The 20,785-nt window shown below is 54.4% G+C and overlaps 1 protein-coding gene across 2 annotated transcripts in view; it reads left to right on the top strand.

Moving 5' to 3' along the window:
* The window catches only part of GMDS (GDP-mannose 4,6-dehydratase), a 491,129-nt gene extending 472,267 nt beyond the window's left edge, over positions 1-18,862 (top strand). Inside the window, exons 10-11 of one of the 2 annotated variants that reach the window (XM_036870073.1) lie at positions 18,277-18,345; positions 18,544-18,862. In XM_036870073.1, coding sequence (XP_036725968.1) covers positions 18,277-18,345; positions 18,544-18,606 — 132 coding nt within the window. In that variant the 3' untranslated portion in view covers positions 18,607-18,862. The remainder of the gene's footprint in view (positions 1-18,276; positions 18,346-18,543) is intronic. The other variant, XM_036870074.1, reaches the window with a different exon arrangement.
* Positions 18,863-20,785: the final 1,923 nt, after the last annotated feature.

Here is a 20,785-nt window from a genome sequence, read left to right as displayed (position 1 = left end):
CCCATAAGTAGAATTGCTACATCATATATTAATTCTGTGTTTCTCGAGGAGTCTCCATACTGTTCTCCATGGTGACTGCACCATTTTACGTTGCCACCAACAGGGTGCAAGTGTTCTAGTTTCCCCACATCCTCGCCAACTCTTGTTGTTTATTTTTTTTAAAGTAACCATCCGAATGGGTGTGAAGTGGTATCTTGTTGTGGTTTTGATCTGTGTTTCCATATTTGTTAGCAATGTTGAACATCTTTTCATTTGCTTATTGCCTATTTTTATGTCTTCTTTGAAGAAATGTCTATTCAAGTCATTTGTCCATTTTTCAATCAGGATGTTTGTTTTATTAAGTTTTGGGAGTTCTTTATTCTGGATATTAATCCCTTATCAGATATATCGTTTTCACATATTTTCTCCCATTCAGTAGGTTGTATTTTCACCCTGTTCATTGTGTCCTTTGATATACAGAAGTTTTAGTTTTTGATGTAGTCCAGTTTATCTATTATTAATTTTATTGCTTGTGTTTCTGGTGACATATCAAGAAATAATTGCCAGATCCAATGTCATAAAACTTTTCTCTCATGTTTTCTTCTAGCAGTTTTATCTTTTGACCATGTATACAAGGGTTTATTTCTGGGATCTATGTTCTATCCTATTGGTTTATTCATCTGTCTTTATGCCAGAAACACACAGCTTTGACTATCATAGCTTTAGTAATAGGTTTTGAAATCAGGAAGTGATTTCAAACTTTTTCCAACTTTTTCTTTTTTAAAACTCTGTCGTCTATTCCCAGGCCCTTGAGATTTCATATGAATTTTAGGATGGATTCTTATTTCTGCAAAGGAAAAAAAAATCTACTGGAGTTTTAATAGGGGTTGCACTGGATGTGTAGATGACTTTGAGTAGCATTGTCCTCTTAGCACATTAACTCTTCTAATCCATGAACATGAGATGTCTTTCCATATACGTGTATCTTTTGCACTTGTTTTTTTTTAAATATATTTAAAATTTTTATTTATTTATTTTTTTGGCTGTGTTGGGTCTTTGTTGCTGTGTGCGGGCTTTCTCTAGTTGTGGCGAGTGGGGGCTACTCTTCGTTGTGGTGCGCGGGCTTCTCATTGTGGTGGCTTCTCTTGTTGAGGAGCACAGGCTCTAGGCACACGGGCTTCAGTGTTGTGGCTCGCGGGCTCAGTAGTTGTGGCTCGTGAGCTCTAGAGCTCAGGCTCAGTAGTTGTGGCGCACGGACTTAGTTGCTCCACGGCATGTGGGATCTTCCCGGACCAGGGCTTGAACCCATGTCCCCTGCATTGGCAGGTGGATTCTTAACCACTGTGCCACCAGGGAATCCCTGCACTTGTTTTTGAAGTCCCATTGTAAGCACAGCACCATCTTTGTTCATGGAGAAAAGGAAAAATTAATCTTTTTTCCTAGAGTGGACTACAGTCCAAGCTGAATGATAAGCAAATTATACGAATGAGTCAGAACAGAGATGAGAACTGACACCAGTTGAGGGCATCGGGGTGATGCCTTGAGGGTCAGAGGAGGAAACCGCATCTGACTAGCACCAGGACCCCCAGGAGACCCACCTGAAGGCACAGGAGAGGCAGGGGAGCCGAGAATGCAGTGGGTCTGTGAGCTGGGTGACCGGAGGTGAACTGGAAGGCTATGGAGTTAGACACACAAACCCGAGAGATGGAGCGGATGCTTAGCCAGAGCCAGTGACCTGGCCAAGTGTGGGGAGAAGGCCAGGGCAGCACGTGCATGCACGTGCGTGTGTGCGCCTGTGCACATCCAACACGCAGGGCAAGGACAAGCAGTGGAATGTGGACAGAAGGAGGCCCTCGATGGTGTCTGAGCTGACAGACGTTTCTGGGCTCTGGGACGCTGTCAGCAAGGAGAACGTGATAAGTCCCATGCAGAGGACAGCAGGTGAGTGTGAGGTGGTACAGCCCAGGGTTTCGCTGATGTGCGCTTGGGAGAAAGGGCATTTGTGCAGTGACGTGTGTAGGACGGGGAGAAGGATGGACACTGTCGTTACCAGGTGGCCAGGTCTGCAGACTTCCTGACACCGTATCTCACTCAGTTCCCTCCCCCGCCGCCCCGGCTGCGTGAGGCAGAGCAGGGCTGCCCGCTAAAGACCAGTCAGTAGACCTTGAAGGGTCACCCCGGAAATGGGGATGCTGACAGTCACGCCCGTGTGACCCTGACTAAAGGCCCACGTCTGTGTCCGTGCTCTGCAAGGTCAGAGATGGGGGATGGGTGACCTCGAGTGAGACCCCAGTGTGCTGTAGTCTGCGGCCCCCGGCGCCCAGGTCGGTCCTTGCACTTAAAGCAGTTGTGCACACGGCTTAGTTAGAGCCTTGGTGACCCAGGAACCAGGAATTGAGCTCCCGGAGCATCTCAGGAGAACGTCTCTTTCCCTTTTCGGTCCCTCAACTGCAAGGACTGGAAATGCCACCCGGGGCCGCGTGGGTGTGAGGGTGGTGAGGACAGCGGTGCTCGGGGCCTCCGTCAGCCCGGCCTCCTGAACCTGTCGCTGGGCGCCCTAACCTGCAGGACAGGTGTGAGCTCAGACGTGGCGGGAACAGGCCAGCAGTGAGTGTGGGCCGCTGCCTACGTGCTGGGGCAGGCTCCCTGCCTGACCAGATCTAGGGGCGTGAGCGCTGTGAAAGGTGGTGGAACCCAGCACGGCCAGAACTATTCAGACGCCGCTCTGAGGGGACCCTGCCCTGCCAGGCCAGGCCTGGATTGCATCCGCGAGGGGCGCAGGCACGTGGCTCCCAGTCCCCCCTGCTGACCTGGCCCTGCCCAGGCGCTGCAGCTGGGCCTGCCCCTGAGGGCACGGCACAGCCGTGGGGCATTTTTCTGTTCCGTTCGTGTGTTCCTTTTTTTTTTTTTCCAGTATAACAAGACTCTCGCAGTTCTTTAAAACATTTAGTCAAGAGACAGTGAGTTAAGAGGGCTTTTCCTCTCTGGATGTACATTTTATCCTACTTGGTAATTAAAATGCAACAAAAAGTGGCCAGAGTCTCCTGAGTATTCCTGACTCTGCCTGGTCACGATGCCAGGGGCATGTCGCCCATGTCCTGGGTGCCACTGGAACAGGCCGTCTGGGCAGACACTCGGAAGGGCCAGCACCTCAAGGAGCCTCTTCCATTTAAAGAAAGAGACTGGGCTTCCCTGGTGGCGCAGTGGTTGAGAATCTGCCTGCCAATGCAGGGGACACGGGTTCGAGCCCTGGTCTGGGAAGATCCCACATGCCGCGGAGCGGCTGGGCCCGTGAGCCACAATTACTGAGCCTGCGCGTCTGGAGCCTGTGCTCTGCAACAAGAGAGGCCGCAATGGTGAGAGGCCCGCGCACCGCGATGAAGAGTGGCCCCCGCTTGCCACAACTGGAGAAAGCCCTCGCACAGAAACAAAGACCCAACAAAGCCATAAATTAAATAAATAAATAAAATTTTAAGAAAAAAGAAAATGCTCCCTATTAAAAAAAAAAAAAAAAGAAAGAAAGAGACTAACGTGTGTCGCTGGTGGTGTCCTCGGCACAGGCGGGACCCTTGAGTGCCGCAGAGGAGAGCTGAGGAGCCAGAGTGGGGTCCGGCCTTCACACCTATGCTGGGCGAGGGGCCACGGCCACGGTTAGTGCCCTCGGTGCTGCGAGTGTGGTCCTGATGTGGGTGACGCCAGTGTCCGCAGAGTGAGCCGCGGGGTGGGGCAGAGGCTACGGCCTCAGAGCCGCCTTGCAGCCCCGCGGACGCTGGGGCCACGGGAGCCGTTGCTGGGCAGGGGGTGGGGAAGGGTCCAGACAGCAGGGCCCTTTCCATAAGGTGAGAGTCAGGGTCATGGGCCAGGAGACAGGCCGGAAAGGCCATTCTGTGCTTTAGGGCTCTCTGAAAGATGAGCTTGGAAAACTCTTATGAAACCAGGAACTGGTCACCTGCGCAAAGAAACAAGACATGTTAGAACAATTTTCTTAAAGAGCCGTTAGGACCATGGTATCTAAGGGGTATCTTTGAAACAACATGAAAATGTCTTTATAGAGAAGGATGCAATAAACTTTTCAAGAAGAGGTGGTTGGGGAGAATCACCCGGGTAAGTGGCCTTTGTCTGAGACCGGGTGGGGATGAGCCCAAAGGAAGAGATGCCCTTTGGCCGCGCACCAGGGAAATGTGGTCACTGAGGCAGGAACATCTGGGTTGGTTGCATCTGCACCTTGTGCAACACGCTTTCGTGTTACAAGATGCAGTGACAGGATTTCATTCCTCTGGGAATCGTAGCTGAAGGGCTGTGTTATTAGGAAAACTGAAAAGTGTTATTGACCATGTTCCATGGGAGGCTGCGTGCACAGCGTCCCACCGGGTTCCATGTTGGGGGCGTAATTGTTAAATTTAGAGACTGAGAATTATCAGCTATTCTGACCCCTGAATTGACCTCTGAGACTGAGTTCTCCCGTCTGTTAAGAAGCCAACGATGCATCCTTGGGACCTGGGCTGAGATGAGTCATACGACAGTACAAGCCCCACGGAGCGACAGGCTCCTCTCCCCTACACCTGCTCCTGAGGGGCCGTCACAGGCCCGCTGCGGGTCAGGACCCCGAGGGTTGAAGGGTGCACACCTCCCACCCCGGGAGGCCCAGCCCTGTGGCAAAACCTGAAACCAGGCATATGAATGGTATTTCGTAGACAGTATTATAAGTCAACACTTGAAGCAAAATAAGAATTGTATTTACATTTCTGCATTTTAAAAGGATGCCTTAAAATTAAGCGCATGACCTCTTTATTTCTGATTTTGTAGAGTGTTGCCCTTACAGCCCTTTTAGCTGGAAATTTAGAGCAATACATTCAGAGAAGAGCTCTGAGAAGACTGTTCATATTTTAGGTCCTTTATCAGCAAGGCCTCCATCAGGGCCGGCAGGAAAATTCAACACACAGGCAACAGCCGGTGATTTCCACAGCATCTCTACACGCAGACCTGTAAAATGCAGCTATTTTACGAAAACGCTTTCATGTAAAATTGTTAATGGTTTCGATGCTTCATCATTTGGGAGCGGTGATTAGCTCGACTACCCATGAGTTAAGGTATTGCGAAACTAAAAGACCTTATGATTCTCCATGCAAAACAAGTCTGCCTTTTCATTGAGGAGGCAATAAAGGAAGAGAGGAGAATTCAGTTGGAAACTCTTAGCATGTGTTCGAAGCTGTTCTTCGCTGTAATAGCAAGGAATACGGGTTTGGCCAAACAGGTGCTTGTTCTAGGCTTTTCCCGTATAAAATCAGTAACATTGTGTTGCTGGCTGTGAACTGAAGCCGTACATCATGGAGCAGCCCTCAACAGTGACATAAAATAACCCACGGAACCTCCCACGTTGCTGAATGCCACTCCGCAGGCAGCTTGAAATATGTAAGCGACTCAGAAGCACCGCATTGCAGAGAAAGGTTTTCTTGCGGTCGGGGTGGACGCTGAAATGTGCAGACACGTCAGAGACGTGAAATTCCACCTAAAACAGCTCCCTCTGGTCCTCTTCTCCCCGGAATAACCACGCTGCTTATGTTGTCACTGCTAACGAACAACCCAGGGAAATCCTGAAAAGAGAGGCGACGCTAAAGCACCGCCCCCACTACAGAGCTCCAGGCCCGTCCTCAGCAAATGCGGGGAGAGAGCTTAACACACGGAGCACAGTCACCCTTCCAGCACCTCTCTCTTGCGCAGTCGCTGTGAGCAGCACCCGTACCAGGCTGTGATCGGGGCGGAAGAGACTCAACAGAGTTCCTTTCCCTGCGGGGTGCGACAGGCGCCCAACCCCTGCGCTCCCAGGATGGGGCGCTCTGGGAGGGTGTGTGTCCTTGGGGGACGGGTGGGAGGGGGTAGGTCCACATGGAGAGCCGGCCTTCTAGGAAGGAATGGCTTGGCAAACAATGGAGATTTCTGTCTGGGGGAAGGAACGGCACCCCAGGGAGAGGGGGCCCTGGAGCGAGCGGGGCCGGGGGGTCTGTGGAAGGCTGTCGTCACACAAGTGCGCGTGGCCTGAGGGCTGAGAAAAGAGGACCCCAGCCGAAGTTCTGGGAGAGGTTTGGGGAAAAAACATGTGGGCGGAAGAGGCAGTCACAGTCGCCGTGACTTTAAACTGGGGCGGCAGGGGTGATGGTGTCAACGCAGCGGGAAGGGGGGCAGGTGTGTTTCTTGGGGGAAATGGGGGAAAGTACTGACCTTGGCTGTAAACATTCCTGATCCACGAAACAGATCCTTGCTGAGCGCCTGCTGTGTGCTGGCCGTCCCGGCGCTCACCCCTGGGGGCGGACGGTAGAGTCCTTACAGACTCCGGGTCGGCTGCGGGGACCCCGACGGAGAAAAGCAGGGCCGCGCAGGAGACCTCGGGGTGGGGAGGCCCGTGTCCGGGAAGCCCCAGCCATGCACTGCGTGGTCCCGCCCGTGGCCGAGATCCAGTTCCTGCCCACGTGGGGCTTTCACTCGATTTAGGGTTGCGATCAAGGGTTGGGGAGCAAAGCAGCCAGAGTCTGAAGCTCGCCCCCGCCCCCTACTCAGTAACTTTGTGACCAAGCCTCGGTTTCCTGGTCTGCGGAACGTGACTCTGCAGCCTCGGCTGAGCCCGAGAGGTTGTGCTGTGGTGGATGGAGGCTCCGGGGCGGGGGGGCGCGGGGGCCCTGGGGTAAGTGCCCACGTGTGGCCGCAGCGGCCGGGCGCGACGCAATCTCCGAACACCCGCGCTGCGGTCGGGGCAGCTGGCGCCGGGCCGAGCCAGCCGTGCTGGACGGGATCCCCGGCGTCCAGGGTGCTCTCCTGGGGACCGACCGTCTGGAGCCCGGTTCCCGCGCCAGCACGGTCAGCCCGCGCGCGTGCGGCCCCTGCGTGGAGCTCGCCGGGCCGGGGGCCAGGCCGCTGCCCCCCGCGCCGTGCCCCCTGCCCCTCGTGCAGCTCCACTCCGGGGCAGAGCTCGGGGCTCCGCCGAGGCCGCCGTTCACGGGGAGGGCTGTAGCGAGGAGGTGCAGGGTGGCCCGTAGTACCGGGCGGGCGCCGGCCGTCCTTGGGGCGTGAGCAGGGGCTCGGGCGGGACCTTGACACTGCTGTCCCACCGCCGCCTCCGTCACGGAGCGGGGCTCCGGTCCCAGAGCCGGGCACAGGGCCAGCTTTGTCTGGCCTTCCTCTGCCCCGTCCACGTCCACGGCATCCCCGTTCGCCGCAGGCCCTGGGGGCTCGGGCCGGGGTGGGCGGCCGTCGGGGCGAGGCGGCCCCAGGTGCCCGGAGGCCCCTCTGCAGGCTGACGGGTCGGGGCTGGGCTGAGCACCTCCCGCCCGGGGCCTCTCCCCTTCGCGGGGCCGCACGGAGCCCCAGCCTTTCAGGAACCTTCTCTGGGCATCTGCTCGGTGCACCTGTGATCCTGCAAAGAGTCCGCGCTGCACACCTGAGGGGAAGCAGCAAAACCAAGTGAAAGTCGCTCTGACGAGTCCAGGGCTGCGTTCCTGCCCAGCTTCCGCCCCAGACCGGCCCTGTCGGTTCCCCCTCACCCCAGAGCCCCAGGGCCTTCGGAGTTGGCGTCTCCTGGCCGAGGCGGGCCCCTGTTGGTGCCAGCGGGCCGTGTGGAATTGCTGTGGCCGGAGCCCTAGAACCACCGGAGGCTCTCGTCGGCCTCTGCCCCCTTTCCGGTTTGTCTGCAGACGCATCATGCCTGTCAGAGAAGCCGCGCTCCTGCTCCGTGGTTTTATCCAATTACCGAGCGCGAGGAACCGCTCAGAGGCGCGGACGTCCCTGGGACCAGCTCCTGGGGGCGGGAGGCGGCCAGTCCTGCGTTTCCTGGGGTGCTTCCAGCGTCTCCTCTGCGTCGTCTCTTGGCCCCCGGGTTGTTAAGGATGGTGACGCATCTTAGACGGGCACACACTCTGGAAACATGACACGGAACGAAGGGCGGCGTCCTGGGAAGGAGCAGGTGGGGGTCACGTGACACGGGGTGGTGCCTGCATTTCTGTGACCAGTAACCCCTCGTGTCTGCGTACAGCTGTCACTTCCAGAAGACTTTCACACGCACTGGACTGTTACCTCAGCTGAGCTGGCATAGTGTGACCCAAGCGCTTGTATCTGTGGACACGGAAGCCACGCCCGGTCATGGGCAGCGCACAGCTCGGACCCCAGCCTCAATGGCGTCGGCCGCTCTGGCCACACGCGCAGCACCTGCCAAGGGTTGCTGGGCGGCCTGTCGCACTTGGGGTCCCCTCCAAAGCTTCCATCAAGTCAGCCTGATTATTTTCCACTGCATTTTCCTGAAAGGATGTTATGATTTTCTAGTTGTTTGGTGGCTGGTGATAAATCAGGCTTTTATGATGTCATGTGAAAGGCCCCCTCGTGCTTTGTTGTGCAGCAGCCGCAGGCTGAAGGGGACGTGTCGGCAGGACGCCGTGGACGCAGCTGGCTTAACCCTTTCCCTGCTCGGTCAGGTGCGGCCAGGCTGCCCGCTGGGGGGGCATGGATGGAGCTGAGGGGCCTCCCTCCCACACGGGGTTCACCAGACTTCCTCCGCTGAGAGGTTTGGCATCAAATCAAGATTCAAAACAAGACAGTGTGTCCACGGAATGACAGAGGAGACCGCAGGTAATTCTACAGAAGGAATCCTTTGGAAGGGTCTCTGTCTCATAATCATAAAAACAAGAGGTTTCCCTGAAAAGAGGACAACATCTAACGGCCGAGGGGTCGTGATAAAATGTGACTCTCGTACTTTGCTGGCAGCGCTCAGTTCCCACGAGTCTCTGAACGCCGCGAAGAGGTTCTCACTGGGGCCGCAGTCCCGGTGTCCTCCGTGAATGCTCTCCCACCCCTCTGTCCCCCGGCCAGTCCTCTGCCTGCTCCTCCAAAGTGGGCCCCGCTTCACCCGCTTCCTGCGTCACCGCTACGCCTGGTCCTGGCTGCCACCGTCCCCCACCACCTGCGTGGCCACCGTCCCCCGGCCTCCCCTGGTCTCCAGCCGCTCTCACCCCGCTCGGCGGCCACGGTGAGGTCGGAGACACCCAGCCGAGCCCGTGCTCAAAGCCGCCCCGGGCTCCAAGCAAAGCCAGACTCTGGACTCAGTCGGAGGCTGATAAGGTGCACAAATCTTAAAAGTAAAGCAGGTTCTTTCTCTGCAGGTGTGTGGACCTTTACGCAACACACACACACACACACACACACACACACACACACAGGATTTCGTAAAAAAAAAAAAAAAATTAAACTCAAGCAGGTTTAGGTGCTGTGTCCCATCCTCTCGAGACCTTATGGGGCAGAAGAGGGGCCGTGGCCGCAGCGGAGCTCAAGCTGCGCCCAACACTGGCAGGGACCCACTCTTGCAGGAGGAGACGAAGGGCAGGCAGCCCTCAGGAGGTCCGCGGTGTCCTTGCTGGACCAGAAGAGGGTCAGCCCTTCCTTGCACACACAGCAGGCGCTGCCCTCTGCCCCGGGAGGCCCCGTGGGCACTGTGTCCTGCAGGCCCGCTGGGCACGGTCCTTCCTCTCAAGGGCAGGTGCCCAGACCTCATCCCTTCAAGAGCGGCCAGATGTTTCCAGGCTGAGTGACCCAAGCACAACAAAGAGTGGCAGATCTTTAGGAGGGAAGGTGGTTGTGTGTGAGAGTTGGAGCATTCTGGGCAAAAATAACTCACCCACCCTTGTAAAACATGGAGCTAGAAGTCAATCCCACACTTACTTTCAAAAATTACATTGGCATCAGAAAATCAGACTTTCAGACTACATCAGGCTGAGGTGGCCAGTTTATAGCTGTGGCCCACGGGCTGCAGGTGCTCTAAGGGACCATCAGTGACTACAGGATAAAGTTGTGTGACAACATGGCTCTGCTGCGAAGGTCCTGGGTCCCGTGATGGGAATTACCCCGGGGGCCAGTGTGATCGCCAAGCTCCTCTGGGCTCCAACCACCTCGTCACCCTGTCCAGACTCAGTGGCCTTCCCTCCATCCCCGAAGGACCCTGCTACCCCACAGCTTCATGTGATGCTTTTTCTCATCAGTCAAGTCTCTGATAAACGTCACTGCTTCAAGGAGGGCCTGCCACTGGTTTTCAAGCTCCCCTCCCCTTCAGCCTTCTGCCCTGAACTCCCTGTGGCTGAGACGGGCTTATTCACGTCTGCTGTCCTCTGGACTGTCCCTCCTGCTGAAACAGAAGCTCATGACAGGCCTTGTCTAGTCCAATGCTGCTTCCCCAGCGTCTAAGGCCGTAAAGGTTTGGCAATAGTCAAGAGCATGTGAAATGATTACAGTAATTGCAGAAAAACAGAATACCAAGTCTGTTAGCATTATTCAAAACATGATGATCTAGAAACAGAAGTTAGGTTAGGGTGCAAGGTAAAAGCGACATAACTATAAAAGAAAAATTATAAGACAGCCCACTTTAGAAGATTACATTTTCATCCTTGATGTTACCAGAAGATATGAAAAGAATTGCTTTCCCTCCACCTTGGTGATAAAAGCAACACTAGCCAGCCTGCTGTCATGATGAACTAGAAATGGTGCCAGCTGCTTTCCACGTGTAACCGTGAATCCTCACAGCAACGTTGCCTGGTGGGCCGTGTTTCCCCATTTCACAGATTTAAAACCTGAGGCTCAGAAGCATTGAGAACTCCCCCAAGGCAACACAGCTCAGTGGTTGAGCCACAGATGAAGCCAGGTCTCCCCAGTGGTGTCTGTGCTGTCAGCGTCTAAGGAGCTTCTGTTATTGAGATAAAATGTGTGTGCGGTGAAACGCGCGGATCTGAACCCGCTTTGACAAATGCACACCCTCACGTACCGGACACACCCTCGGTGTAAGGCCTCCCCCCCCTCCCCCGCCGCAGGGTCCTGCAGCACCTTTCCTGTCGACCCCTTTCCCTTGTAACCAACAGTCTCATTTCCACCACCTTCAGTTAGCTTGCGGGGTCCAGAAGCCTCACGCACGCTGGACCGTAAGTGTTCCCTGCTCTGGCCGTCTTGTCACCCAGCACTGGAACGCGTTGATGTTTCCACTTGGTTTAGTCTTCATTCTTCAGAGGCCTCTTTGCCACTCAAATGAACGTCCACAAAGCATGTTGTTTGCAGTGCTTTCTGGGGAGGGCTTGTCCTACTGGGTGTTGTGAGTGCTGGCTTCTGGCCCAGCGCGCGGCCACTAGATGGGTTTGTGATGTTCGTCAAGTTGTTTGGTTTAAGTATCTCTATAGCCGTGTTCGGGAATGGGATTCTGTCTCTCTTACAGAGATAGAAAAGAAAATACACCCGGTAACCGGGTAGTGTAGCTACGCCACAGCCTGGTAAACCCACTATTGACAGGAAACCAAATGAATGGACAGATAGAATCGTAGAAAACCTAAAGATTCGTCTTCATACTCATCTTTCCCCATGTCTCTCAAAAACCGTACTAACAAACGTCATATAGCAGTTGTCTTAATTTTTCCTCAAATGTGAAACTTCCCAGAGAAGCAACCAAAAAGCGAGAATTTGGATGCTGTCAGTGGCCTGGTTAGCCTTAGCATGCCTTAAGAAGTTACTGAGGGAATGTATGTTTGAATGACCGTCATGTCCTTTCTGTTTTGGTTGGGGAAAAGGAAGGGAGGGAGGGAGGAAGGATGGATGGATGGATTATTGAAGTGAGGTTTCTTGAGTTTGAGTGACCTGATGTACTATACAAGCTGAGAAAAACCCCAAAGGAAAAAATAGCCCATCCGTGTCACAGAAGCATCCATATTACTTACAATACTCTTTAGTACTAATGTTCAAAGGCGGGGGTGAGGGTGCGAGCAGATTTCTAAGGGACCGAGTAATCTAACAACTAGAAAGGAAATTGCCTTCCCCTTGCGCGTGTGGCGGTCACAGGTGGCCTGAGTCGGCCCCCCTGGGTGAGGGGGCGTCAGGCTATAGGTGAGTGAACACGGAGCCGTGCCTTCGCCCCACAGGTGCCTTGCAGGTGCTTTGCAGGTCTTTCATCCCTAGGAAGGAGGCCACCTGAAGCAGATACAAGATCTCTTGAGTTGCATTTTGATTGTCTGGAGGTTTCATGAGCTGGTGTATGTGCAGTGCTTGGAGGGTAGAAAGTACTAAGTGTCAAAGGAAGAGCGGCCCGGCCTCGTGCTCCAGAGGGCCACCAGCCAACTGTGTGACAACCCTCTTTAATCGGTCCACTTAAAGGAGCTTTATCTCCTTTCCGCGGGGTTTGTGTCACCTCCTACTAGCCTGGGTAATATTTACACCCTAGATCCAGTTATTAACAGTAACCAGTAATTTCCGACAAAGACGGTGCTGGCTTTGAAGCCCGGGATGCTGAGGTCACCAACAATCTTATCTCCCTTTCATTAACCAGCCCTGCATTGCCACTGCAAGTCAGCCCCGCATCAGCTGGTCAGAGTGACCATCAGGGAAGGAATCAGAATCCAGAGGCCCCAGTTACAGGACTTAGTCGAGCTTCCTCTGGGCTGATGCTCCCATGAGCACCGCAGATCAAGGAATAAAGCTAACAGAGAAATGAGCGCTGCGGTTCAGTTACAGATGCAGGCCAGGCGCAGGAAGGTGGCACCTCGGAAGTATGTGTGCTGCCAGGCTGCACCCCCAAACCTTATTGGCTTATTTTATTTAGAGCAACCCATGACACACCCACCTGTGCCTCCACAGCCCCCAAACCTCCTGGGGCAGCTTCGAGAAACACTCTCCTCTGCCCAGCCTACGCAGGCTGAGCCTGGGTGAGCCGGACAGGCCCCGGAGGCCCAGGGCCCGGCCGGTGCAGAAGGCTGGGGCGTCCCCGGGGCCTGCTTCTCTGCCCCGGGAACGGGGACGGGAGCCTGGGGCTGACGGCCAGGACAGAAGCCGGCCTGGGTGTGGGGCACGTGCCCGCTCCACGCGGGAAGGCACCTGTCCTCGTCTCCGCTCCTCCCGAGCACGTCTGCCTGAAAGGACTTTCCCCAGGATATTTTTAAAGCTCTATTTAAAAGGAAATTGGAGTGTTTCGTCCTGTATTTCCCTGTATAATTGTGTGTCTGTATTTCTTCCCTTTCCCCTAACTACATTTGTCTTTTTCTGCTAATCATATTTTCAAAATACAAATGAAAAGAGATGCACCTCTATGTAGGCTGCACTATAAATGCCATTAATCGGGTTCTCCCTTTATAAAGTGAATGCTTGTTTTTTTTCCCCCACCGTAGGCTTTATTTACAGATTTACAAGTGGACACCTAGGGAAGACAATGCTCTCATTCACTTTTTCAGAAAGCTCTGCTGTGCCGGGTAGACTTCATCCGTGTCTGGGGTACGCTCGGAGGCGGATGTATTTCTCCCCCCTTGGTTTGGTAGCTCTTAGTAGCTGCTGGTTCCAAATGACAAATTCTACCAATTGGAAGTGAGTGGTCCCCAGCCCAGAAACATGGGATCAGCGGCGGGGGTGGGGGGGGGGCGGGGAAGCGTCCTGGAGATCCCCTCGGGCACCTCCCGCCCCCCTGGGGTCCCGACAGCACGTCCCGAGGCTCACTTGCGAGGCCACTGGCAGGGGTGCCAGCATCCAGGGCACAGTGCGCCTGTCCTGCCCGCATCCCGGCCGCCCGGGACGGGCTGCTCACTCGGCTTCCTCTGCCACTTTGTCTCCACGGTCAGTGGCCGGTGGAGCCGGTACTGACGGACTGCACTTCCCCGGGGGAGAGCCCAGCATTGTTCTCCCCGACGGCAGCCCCGCTGACAGACAGCCCCTCTGAGGCCGCTTCCTGAGCAGACCAGACGGCCGTTTTCTTCTCGTCTCTTATCGCCGCTGTCATTAGAGGAGAGGCCGGGCTTCAGCTTCCCTGGTGCTGACGTGCAGCAGGCGAGGGCGGGGGCCGCGCTGGGCACCCTCACTCAGGCTGCCGCGGTGCGAACTGCTCTGGGCTCGCTGCCTCTTTGGGAAGGTTTCAATCAAAGGACATAAATGTGAACATGAAGAGTTTAACCTGCCCGACAGAGACAGACTCAACTGCAGACTTTCTGGGGGAACACCCAGACTTTGTTGTTTGTTTTTTCCCGTTCTCACCGACTGTCAGCTGCGCATCTCCACCCGTGACTGGGACGGTCCGTGCAGCTTTACAGGTTTTCCCATTGACTGTGTTGTTGTTAGCAGTTCTGTCTTTCGAAAAAGGAGCATTTCCCCCAAGAGGAAGGCATTAGCATCAAGTGACATCAAGAACCAAATTCACTGGCATTCTTTTATTCCCTTGGAACCTCAGCTATTCCTCAATTTAGCTTTTTTAAGAAAAGTGGAAGGAAAGCGATGACTACGGAGCAGCGCTCACAATCCGAGTCTTAAATCCTTGAAGATGTTTAAGCAGGGCTTCTGTCGTCCTGGTCGTCTGTGCCCTTCTCCTTATTTATGTCACTCGAGTCCAGATCTTTCAGTATGCACTTTAGAAATTTGACAGCATCCTGCCAAAAGAGCTCACACTCTCAGAATGTTTCTCCACCTAAACAGATGCCCTTTGCAAAACTTACAGGCAGGCCTGTTGAGGAAACACATCACTTGAAATTAATATTAATGTTAATATTAGTATTAACATTTTCCTGGGAATTCTCTGGCGGTCTAGTGGTTAGGACTCCGTGCTTTCATTGCTGAGGGTGAGGGTTCGATCCCTGGTCAGGGAACTAAGATTCTGTAAGCCGTGCAGCGTGGCAAAAAAAAAAAAAAAAATTAAACTTTTCCTAATGTAACCGCAGTGAAAGAGTGAGTAAAAGAAATGAGACTATGAAAAAAAAAAAAAAAGAAATGAGACTATGAACTTTGAAAAGAAATGTGATAGAATCTGCTTAACAGCTTTCACCACAGTGATTTTCAGGGAAGCGGCTGAGTATCAAAGGGATTTAATGTGCTAAATAATGACCAAAGGAAAGTAAGATTGGGGGAAGGGAAGAAATCTAACCGGTGTATTAAAGGTGTGTTGTTATCTTGATGAGGATGAAATGGTGCCCAGAAGACTGTAGTGAGAGTGTAAGACAATGACACAGCATGGGCCCTGCTTTCCTGGGTTTTGCGTTAACTACTGTGGGCTTAGGAACTGGCCTAATGACTTTTCCAGGATCTGGTCTGGCCCTTTATCACTTCACTATAACAAGAACAGAAGCCAGGAAAGCCGGAAAAATTACTGCAGCAAAACACGCCTTCCTACCTGCTGGGGTTTGCCACTCTGACCACTGGCACCCGGGCTTCAGGGTTGCTGGCTGGACAAGCCCTGAAGGCCACCCGAGTCATCAGGCGCCCTGGAGCCCTCGGACCATGAAGGGGCAGGGCGTCTGGACACACACGTCTTCCCTGCTCGTGCTGCTTTGCTGCTGTAAAATGCTCAGCTAACCCTAATTGAATCTGACAAGAATAAATCACAGGCTGAAACTCACCTAAGGAACACCTGTGGAAACGGGGAGGACACCAGGAGCCAGAGTTCGGGAAACGTCATCTTCACGTGGAAATGCTTCATATTTTCCCCAGAGCTTTATCGTCTCTCTTTTAAAGGAAAGGTCCAGACCACCCAGCGCACGACGTGCGCTTGGGAAACTGTGCATAAAATCATCACTTTCATTCAGCTTTGGCCCCTGTTGTCATACCGAGGCTTTAAGTCTATAACTAAAGAAGGAACTGAACGGTCAGAAGAGAAGAAAAGAACAGAACAGATGAACGTCTTCCTCACCCGTCCTTGGAGCTGACCACACCCTAGTGGAGAGGGTTTGTGAGAAGTGGCAGGGAGTACTGGGAGTGGCCCTGGGAGAGCACAGCTCCCAGCCTCCTTCCCCCGCAGGCCGGCCACGTGCACCTCCACTGCTGCGCCCCAAACCGGTTCCCTAAAGGACACACTGGGGAGACGTACGAAAGCCCTTCGGGAGGGGCTAAGGGTAAAACAAGCTGGGACGTCCTTCATCTTTCCCTACACGTGGATTGGGGCGCAAGCCCAGGGGCTGGGCTAGATGTCAGCTTGGAGCAGCTGGCGTCCAGAGCCACCGTTCCGTTTTAATGGAACCTCATCCTTTTCCTTCACAAGATCTCTCGGTCTAATCAAATTTGAGGGAGACAGAGCCTCGGTAGAAGGTGAAAGGTAGCTGCTCAGCTGGAATGTAGGAGTTGGGCTCAGAACTACACTGGGAAGTTTCACTGGTGCATCTCTGGTTTCAATGAAATCCTTGCACAGTAGCAACGTCTGTTTCTGAGCTTTTGAAAGCCATTTTTCTTCTTCCTTAATTATAGTTCCCTACTTGTTTTTAGATTAAGAGCTGCTTGTAGAAAAATACAGGAAACCAAGTTACAATGCAAAGCACCCTTTCCAAGCCTACTGAGGCCATTTGAAATGGCACCGGTTCTTCGGGTTCTGCTAACCAGGAGTTTAGAGCCCGGCTCACACCCTCTGCAGAACCGGTGACCTCACGGCAGGTGTGGGAAGGGAACAGCGGCCCTGCTCCTTCAAGCCGTGACCGTGACCGTGACCGCTGTGGAACTGAGGGGCCCTGTTGCTTCCTCATGCCACGTTTCACAGCTCCCTCTGGGGAAAAAGAATGCATATCTTTGTGTGACTCTCAGAGTTGAACAGAGGTATCGCTGAAGTCTACACAAGTTTACTTAGGGAAAGGAGAGAAAAATAAATTCACTTGTTTTTCCACTTGTATTTCCAGCTCCATGTAGCACTGTGTTAAACTGCTAATTAGTAATATTTGCGTCTTACTTTTCCTGAAGACTCTGCCTATGGACTTTTAAGGCCAGCAGAAATAACTTGTTTGACTATTATTAATGCTGGAGAGGAAGTCAGCCCTTCAGCGAAACGCAGTGCCTTTGGGAACTTGATTTATTCCAGCCTAAAATGTGAGGCTGGGTGGTGGAGGAGGAGAGCAGCTGGATGGGCCGTGTTGGAGCAGATTTCAGGCAAACGGTGCAGAAGTGGATCCAGACGCCTTAGCGGACGTGAGCCGGGGGCTGGGCCAGGGCCGGGTGGGCAGAGCGGGTCCTGCCCGCCCCTGCGCCTTTGCCATCTCCATCCACCTTCCGGGAGCCTGGGGAGGACGTGGGGCAGAAGCCTTCAGTTACAGCTTGAGCATGTTACTTTCCTTGTTGCCATGGTTTTTAGGCTGTTCTTCAATATTCCGTGTGGCTAAGAGACAGTGTCTTCCTGGGGTATGTGTGGTGCGCAGAGTCCCGCCTGTGTCCAGGCAGCCTTCGCTGGCCTCCGTTTGAGGGCTCCTGTCTCCTGTACCGTTGGAGGAACACGTTTGCATCTGGAGGGGCCAACTGTTCATCTTACCCCCAGCTTGGTCTATTTCAAAGTCTTTTTCTTTCCTTTCTCTTCTTTCTTTCCTTCCTCCTTCTCGTCTCCCTTTCCTTTTGGAATCATCTTGAAATTCTCATCCCTCTTGCTCGCATCCATGCGTCCTCAGGACCTGTTCAAGCGGCAGGGCTGGGATGCGGCAATACTTGACGCTCTTCTGGTTTCCTTCCCAGGAAGTCTCTTCAATGGAGGGAAACCGGGAGGCCTTGGCGGTTTGCAGCTCCCTCCCTGCGCTGGGAGGCCTAGCGGCTACTACTTGAGTCATCTCGTCCTTTTTTATGTGTTTTTGTATTTTGATAAGGTCGTGTCAGCTGGGATGAGAAACTCACGAGTGAGCACATGGGCCGCCGTTGGAGCCGGGCGGCGGGGAAGGGGCTGCGGGGGTAGAGGAGCCCCGAGTGCGAGTGCGGGGGCCGCTCCTTCGCGGGGGGTGGGGTGAGGGGGTCCAGATCAGCATTTCTGAGGAAGGGAGAGAACGGACGGAGCAGGCAGCCGAGGGCTGGCAGCGCCTGGTCAGCAAGGAGGGGCCCCTCGGAGAGACGCGCCTCTTCCCGCGCGCGTGGGTGTGCAGGGCGCGGGGCTGCGCGGGAGCGGGAGGGGGGGAGAGACGGGGTGGGGGGAGGATGGGAGTGGTGGGAGGGGGGAGGGGGGAGGGGGGAGCGCGCGCACAGCAGGGGAGGGGCGGAGGGCGCATCCCCCTCTCCGCTCCGTGAGACGAGCGCGAGTCTGACACGGCTCTCGGGGCGGCGTCCCTGACAACACGAGGCAGAAAAGAAGGTCACTGAGGCCGGCGGGACGCGGTGGCGGCGGCGGGCAGGGACCCCGGGCCCGCGGGGGGGACCCGGGAGATGAACTACATCAGGTTAATTAGAAATCCGGTTTCATTGAGAGCAGCATTTGGGGGCCTGGCTTTAACCGCGTGTGCTCCCGGGGACCCCGGGTCCCGCGGGGGACCCGGGAGCCTGTTGGCCGCCGCCGACCGCCCGCCCGTGTGCTCCGTCCCCGCCCCGCAGGACTTTCTGCAGGGAGACTGCACCAAAGCCAAGCAGAAGCTCAGCTGGAAGCCCCGGGTCGCCTTCGATGTGAGTGCGTCTCCCGGCCGCTCCGGTCCGGGCCCGGGGAGGGGACGCGGTGGCTAGGCGCCCCGGGCGGGAGGGCGAGGAGGGCCGGGGAGGGGGCGCCGGCCGCTGCAAGCGCCGCGGTGGAGGTGGAGGTGGAGGGGGCGCCCCGGGAGGGGGCCAGACGCTCCCGTCTCACCAGCGCTCGCGTCCTCCCCGCAGGAGCTGGTGAGGGAGATGGTGGACGCCGACGTGGAGCTCATGAGTACCAACCCCAACGCCTGAGCGCCCAGCGGTGCCTGCGCCCCGCGCCCGGACCCGCGCCCGCGCCCGGCCGCCGAGGTTTGCAGCAGCCGGGATGGGCTCCGGCGGCGCCCACTCTACTTTTGGCCAGGCCTCCTCTGATCGGTTTTGGTAATCAAGATGTTTTAATCACATATTCACTTTCCTTGAAATTATGTCGCTAGACTACTGAAATTGTGGGGCTTTCAAATGGTTTTTCTCTTTTCTTATTAAAAATATCCTTTCTCTTAACCTGCATTAACACAGTCCCTGTGGATATTGTCTCCAAGTTACAAAAGCAGCTATATAAGGACCCCAGAACAAAAATACCCAAATCCATGCCTTGGGGTGAAATAGCTTCCTTCTGAGAGAGCTGCGGCCTGGCCTGAGCCCGGCCTGGCCGGAGCGTCCTCCCGAGTCTCTGCCCCGGACCTTGCTTTCCCCACCTGGTCACGGTAAGCCGCTCTATGCAGCCGATCTGGAAGCCCAGGTCCTGCAGAAAGGCGGCATTCACACCAGCTCTGGTCTCTGCGACTATAATTAGAACCCAGAGGGCTCCCACCATCTCAAAAGAAGCCTTGAGAAACGGGGGGAGGCGGTTAGAAGAAGAAACTTGAAGGAGGGTAAATATTGCTGGAACATTCCATGCCAGGCCCCTGGGTTACCCAGAGGTCTCTGAGCCCATGCCTTTGCTTGTGGTCTAGAATCTTACACACACTACTTATTTCCAACCTCTTCTCAGTACTAGATCACTTTTTACATCTAATTTTGATTTAGTCATTCAACCAGTTTATATTAAGTGCCTAATATATGCTAGATAGCGTGCGCATGAACTACATCAGGTTAATTAGAAATCCGGTTTCATTGAGAGCAGCATTTGGGGGCCTGGCTTTAACCGCGTGTGCTCCCGAGCCGTGTAGGGCATATCTGTGCAGGTTCAGGCAGGTGGACACGCGTGTGTGGAATCCACCAGCATTAAGCCAGGGTTTGCGTACAGGTGGAAACCTCTGCGTGAAATACCATGTTTCGCCCCAGAACAAATTAGGTCAGGACTCCTCTCCCCCTCACTCCCCCTCCAAGGAAAATAAAATAGAACTTCACAGCAAATGGAATTCCAGCCTTTGCACATGCCTGTGTGAGTGCAGCTGAACTATTTCTGAATGTCTTCATGGGCAGGTTTATGATCTGGGGGGGGGGGGGGGGACACAGGCTCCAGCAGCCGGTGGCAGGAAAGAGGGCTCTTTGTGTGGCTGCCCCAGTTGCTGTGAAAGCATGCTGGCCGGGGCGGCCTGGGCTCCGATGGAGCAGAACTGGGGGCCTGAGCTGGCCCACCCGGGGCTCGGGAGCTGCCCCAGGACAGGCCTTCTCCCAATCGTGATGCTGCTAATTGGAAACAGATGGTCCCTGGAAGGCGGGGCCTGCAGGGCTAGGGGGCTGGTGGGCACACACACACTCACATACGCACAATCACACACAGATTCACATACATGCAAACACTTACAAATACACACCTACAAGCATGCCATCTTACACAACGTCACTCACAGACACTTGGAGACACAACGCAAACCCGCCGTCACAAACACACTCTCACAAGGCTCACAAATAAACACATTCACACACATTCCCCTTAGCCTTGACCCGATGGAAGGCACCCCTCCTCCTCTTCCTCTGACCCCCTGAGCCCCCAACTTCATCCCACACCCGGGCTCCGGTGCTCCGTGGCTTGTCACCCAAAGGCTCCTCAGTGAGGACTGGAGAGGGTCCAGGCAGGGGGTTAATGGGGCTCCAGTGGTGCCTTGGTGTTAAATTATTCTCCAAATGGCCTGGAGCAGCGGGTCTGAAGGACACAAGAAGTATTTTTGGTTGCAACCTTCTCTCTATTCCTGCACCTTCGATGGTGGGGTGAGGGGTAATTGGGCTTCCTGGCCTCCCTGTGTGTGTGCTTAAAAGGAGGAAAAGAGAACAGATTTGCTTGAGTATTTCTGTGCTTTCTTTCTGGGCTGTGAATTGCATTTGGACATCCTTGAAGACAATTCTTACTAAAGTGTTTCTTCTACCTTAAATCTCACTTCAGTTTCAGCGAACTTATTTTCCCCTTTTTCCCTGCTCTGCCAGCTTTGACTGTTCATTTTAGATGTGATAAAATATCTTCCACCTTGATTTTTTTAAGTAAAAGCTA

The sequence above is a fragment of the Balaenoptera musculus genome, chromosome 11, assembly GCF_009873245.2.
Source record: "Balaenoptera musculus isolate JJ_BM4_2016_0621 chromosome 11, mBalMus1.pri.v3, whole genome shotgun sequence".
Classification (NCBI taxonomy): domain Eukaryota; kingdom Metazoa; phylum Chordata; class Mammalia; order Artiodactyla; family Balaenopteridae; genus Balaenoptera; species Balaenoptera musculus.
The sequence above is the reverse complement of the archived record's forward strand: the minus strand, read 5'-3'. Positions and strand labels throughout refer to the sequence as shown.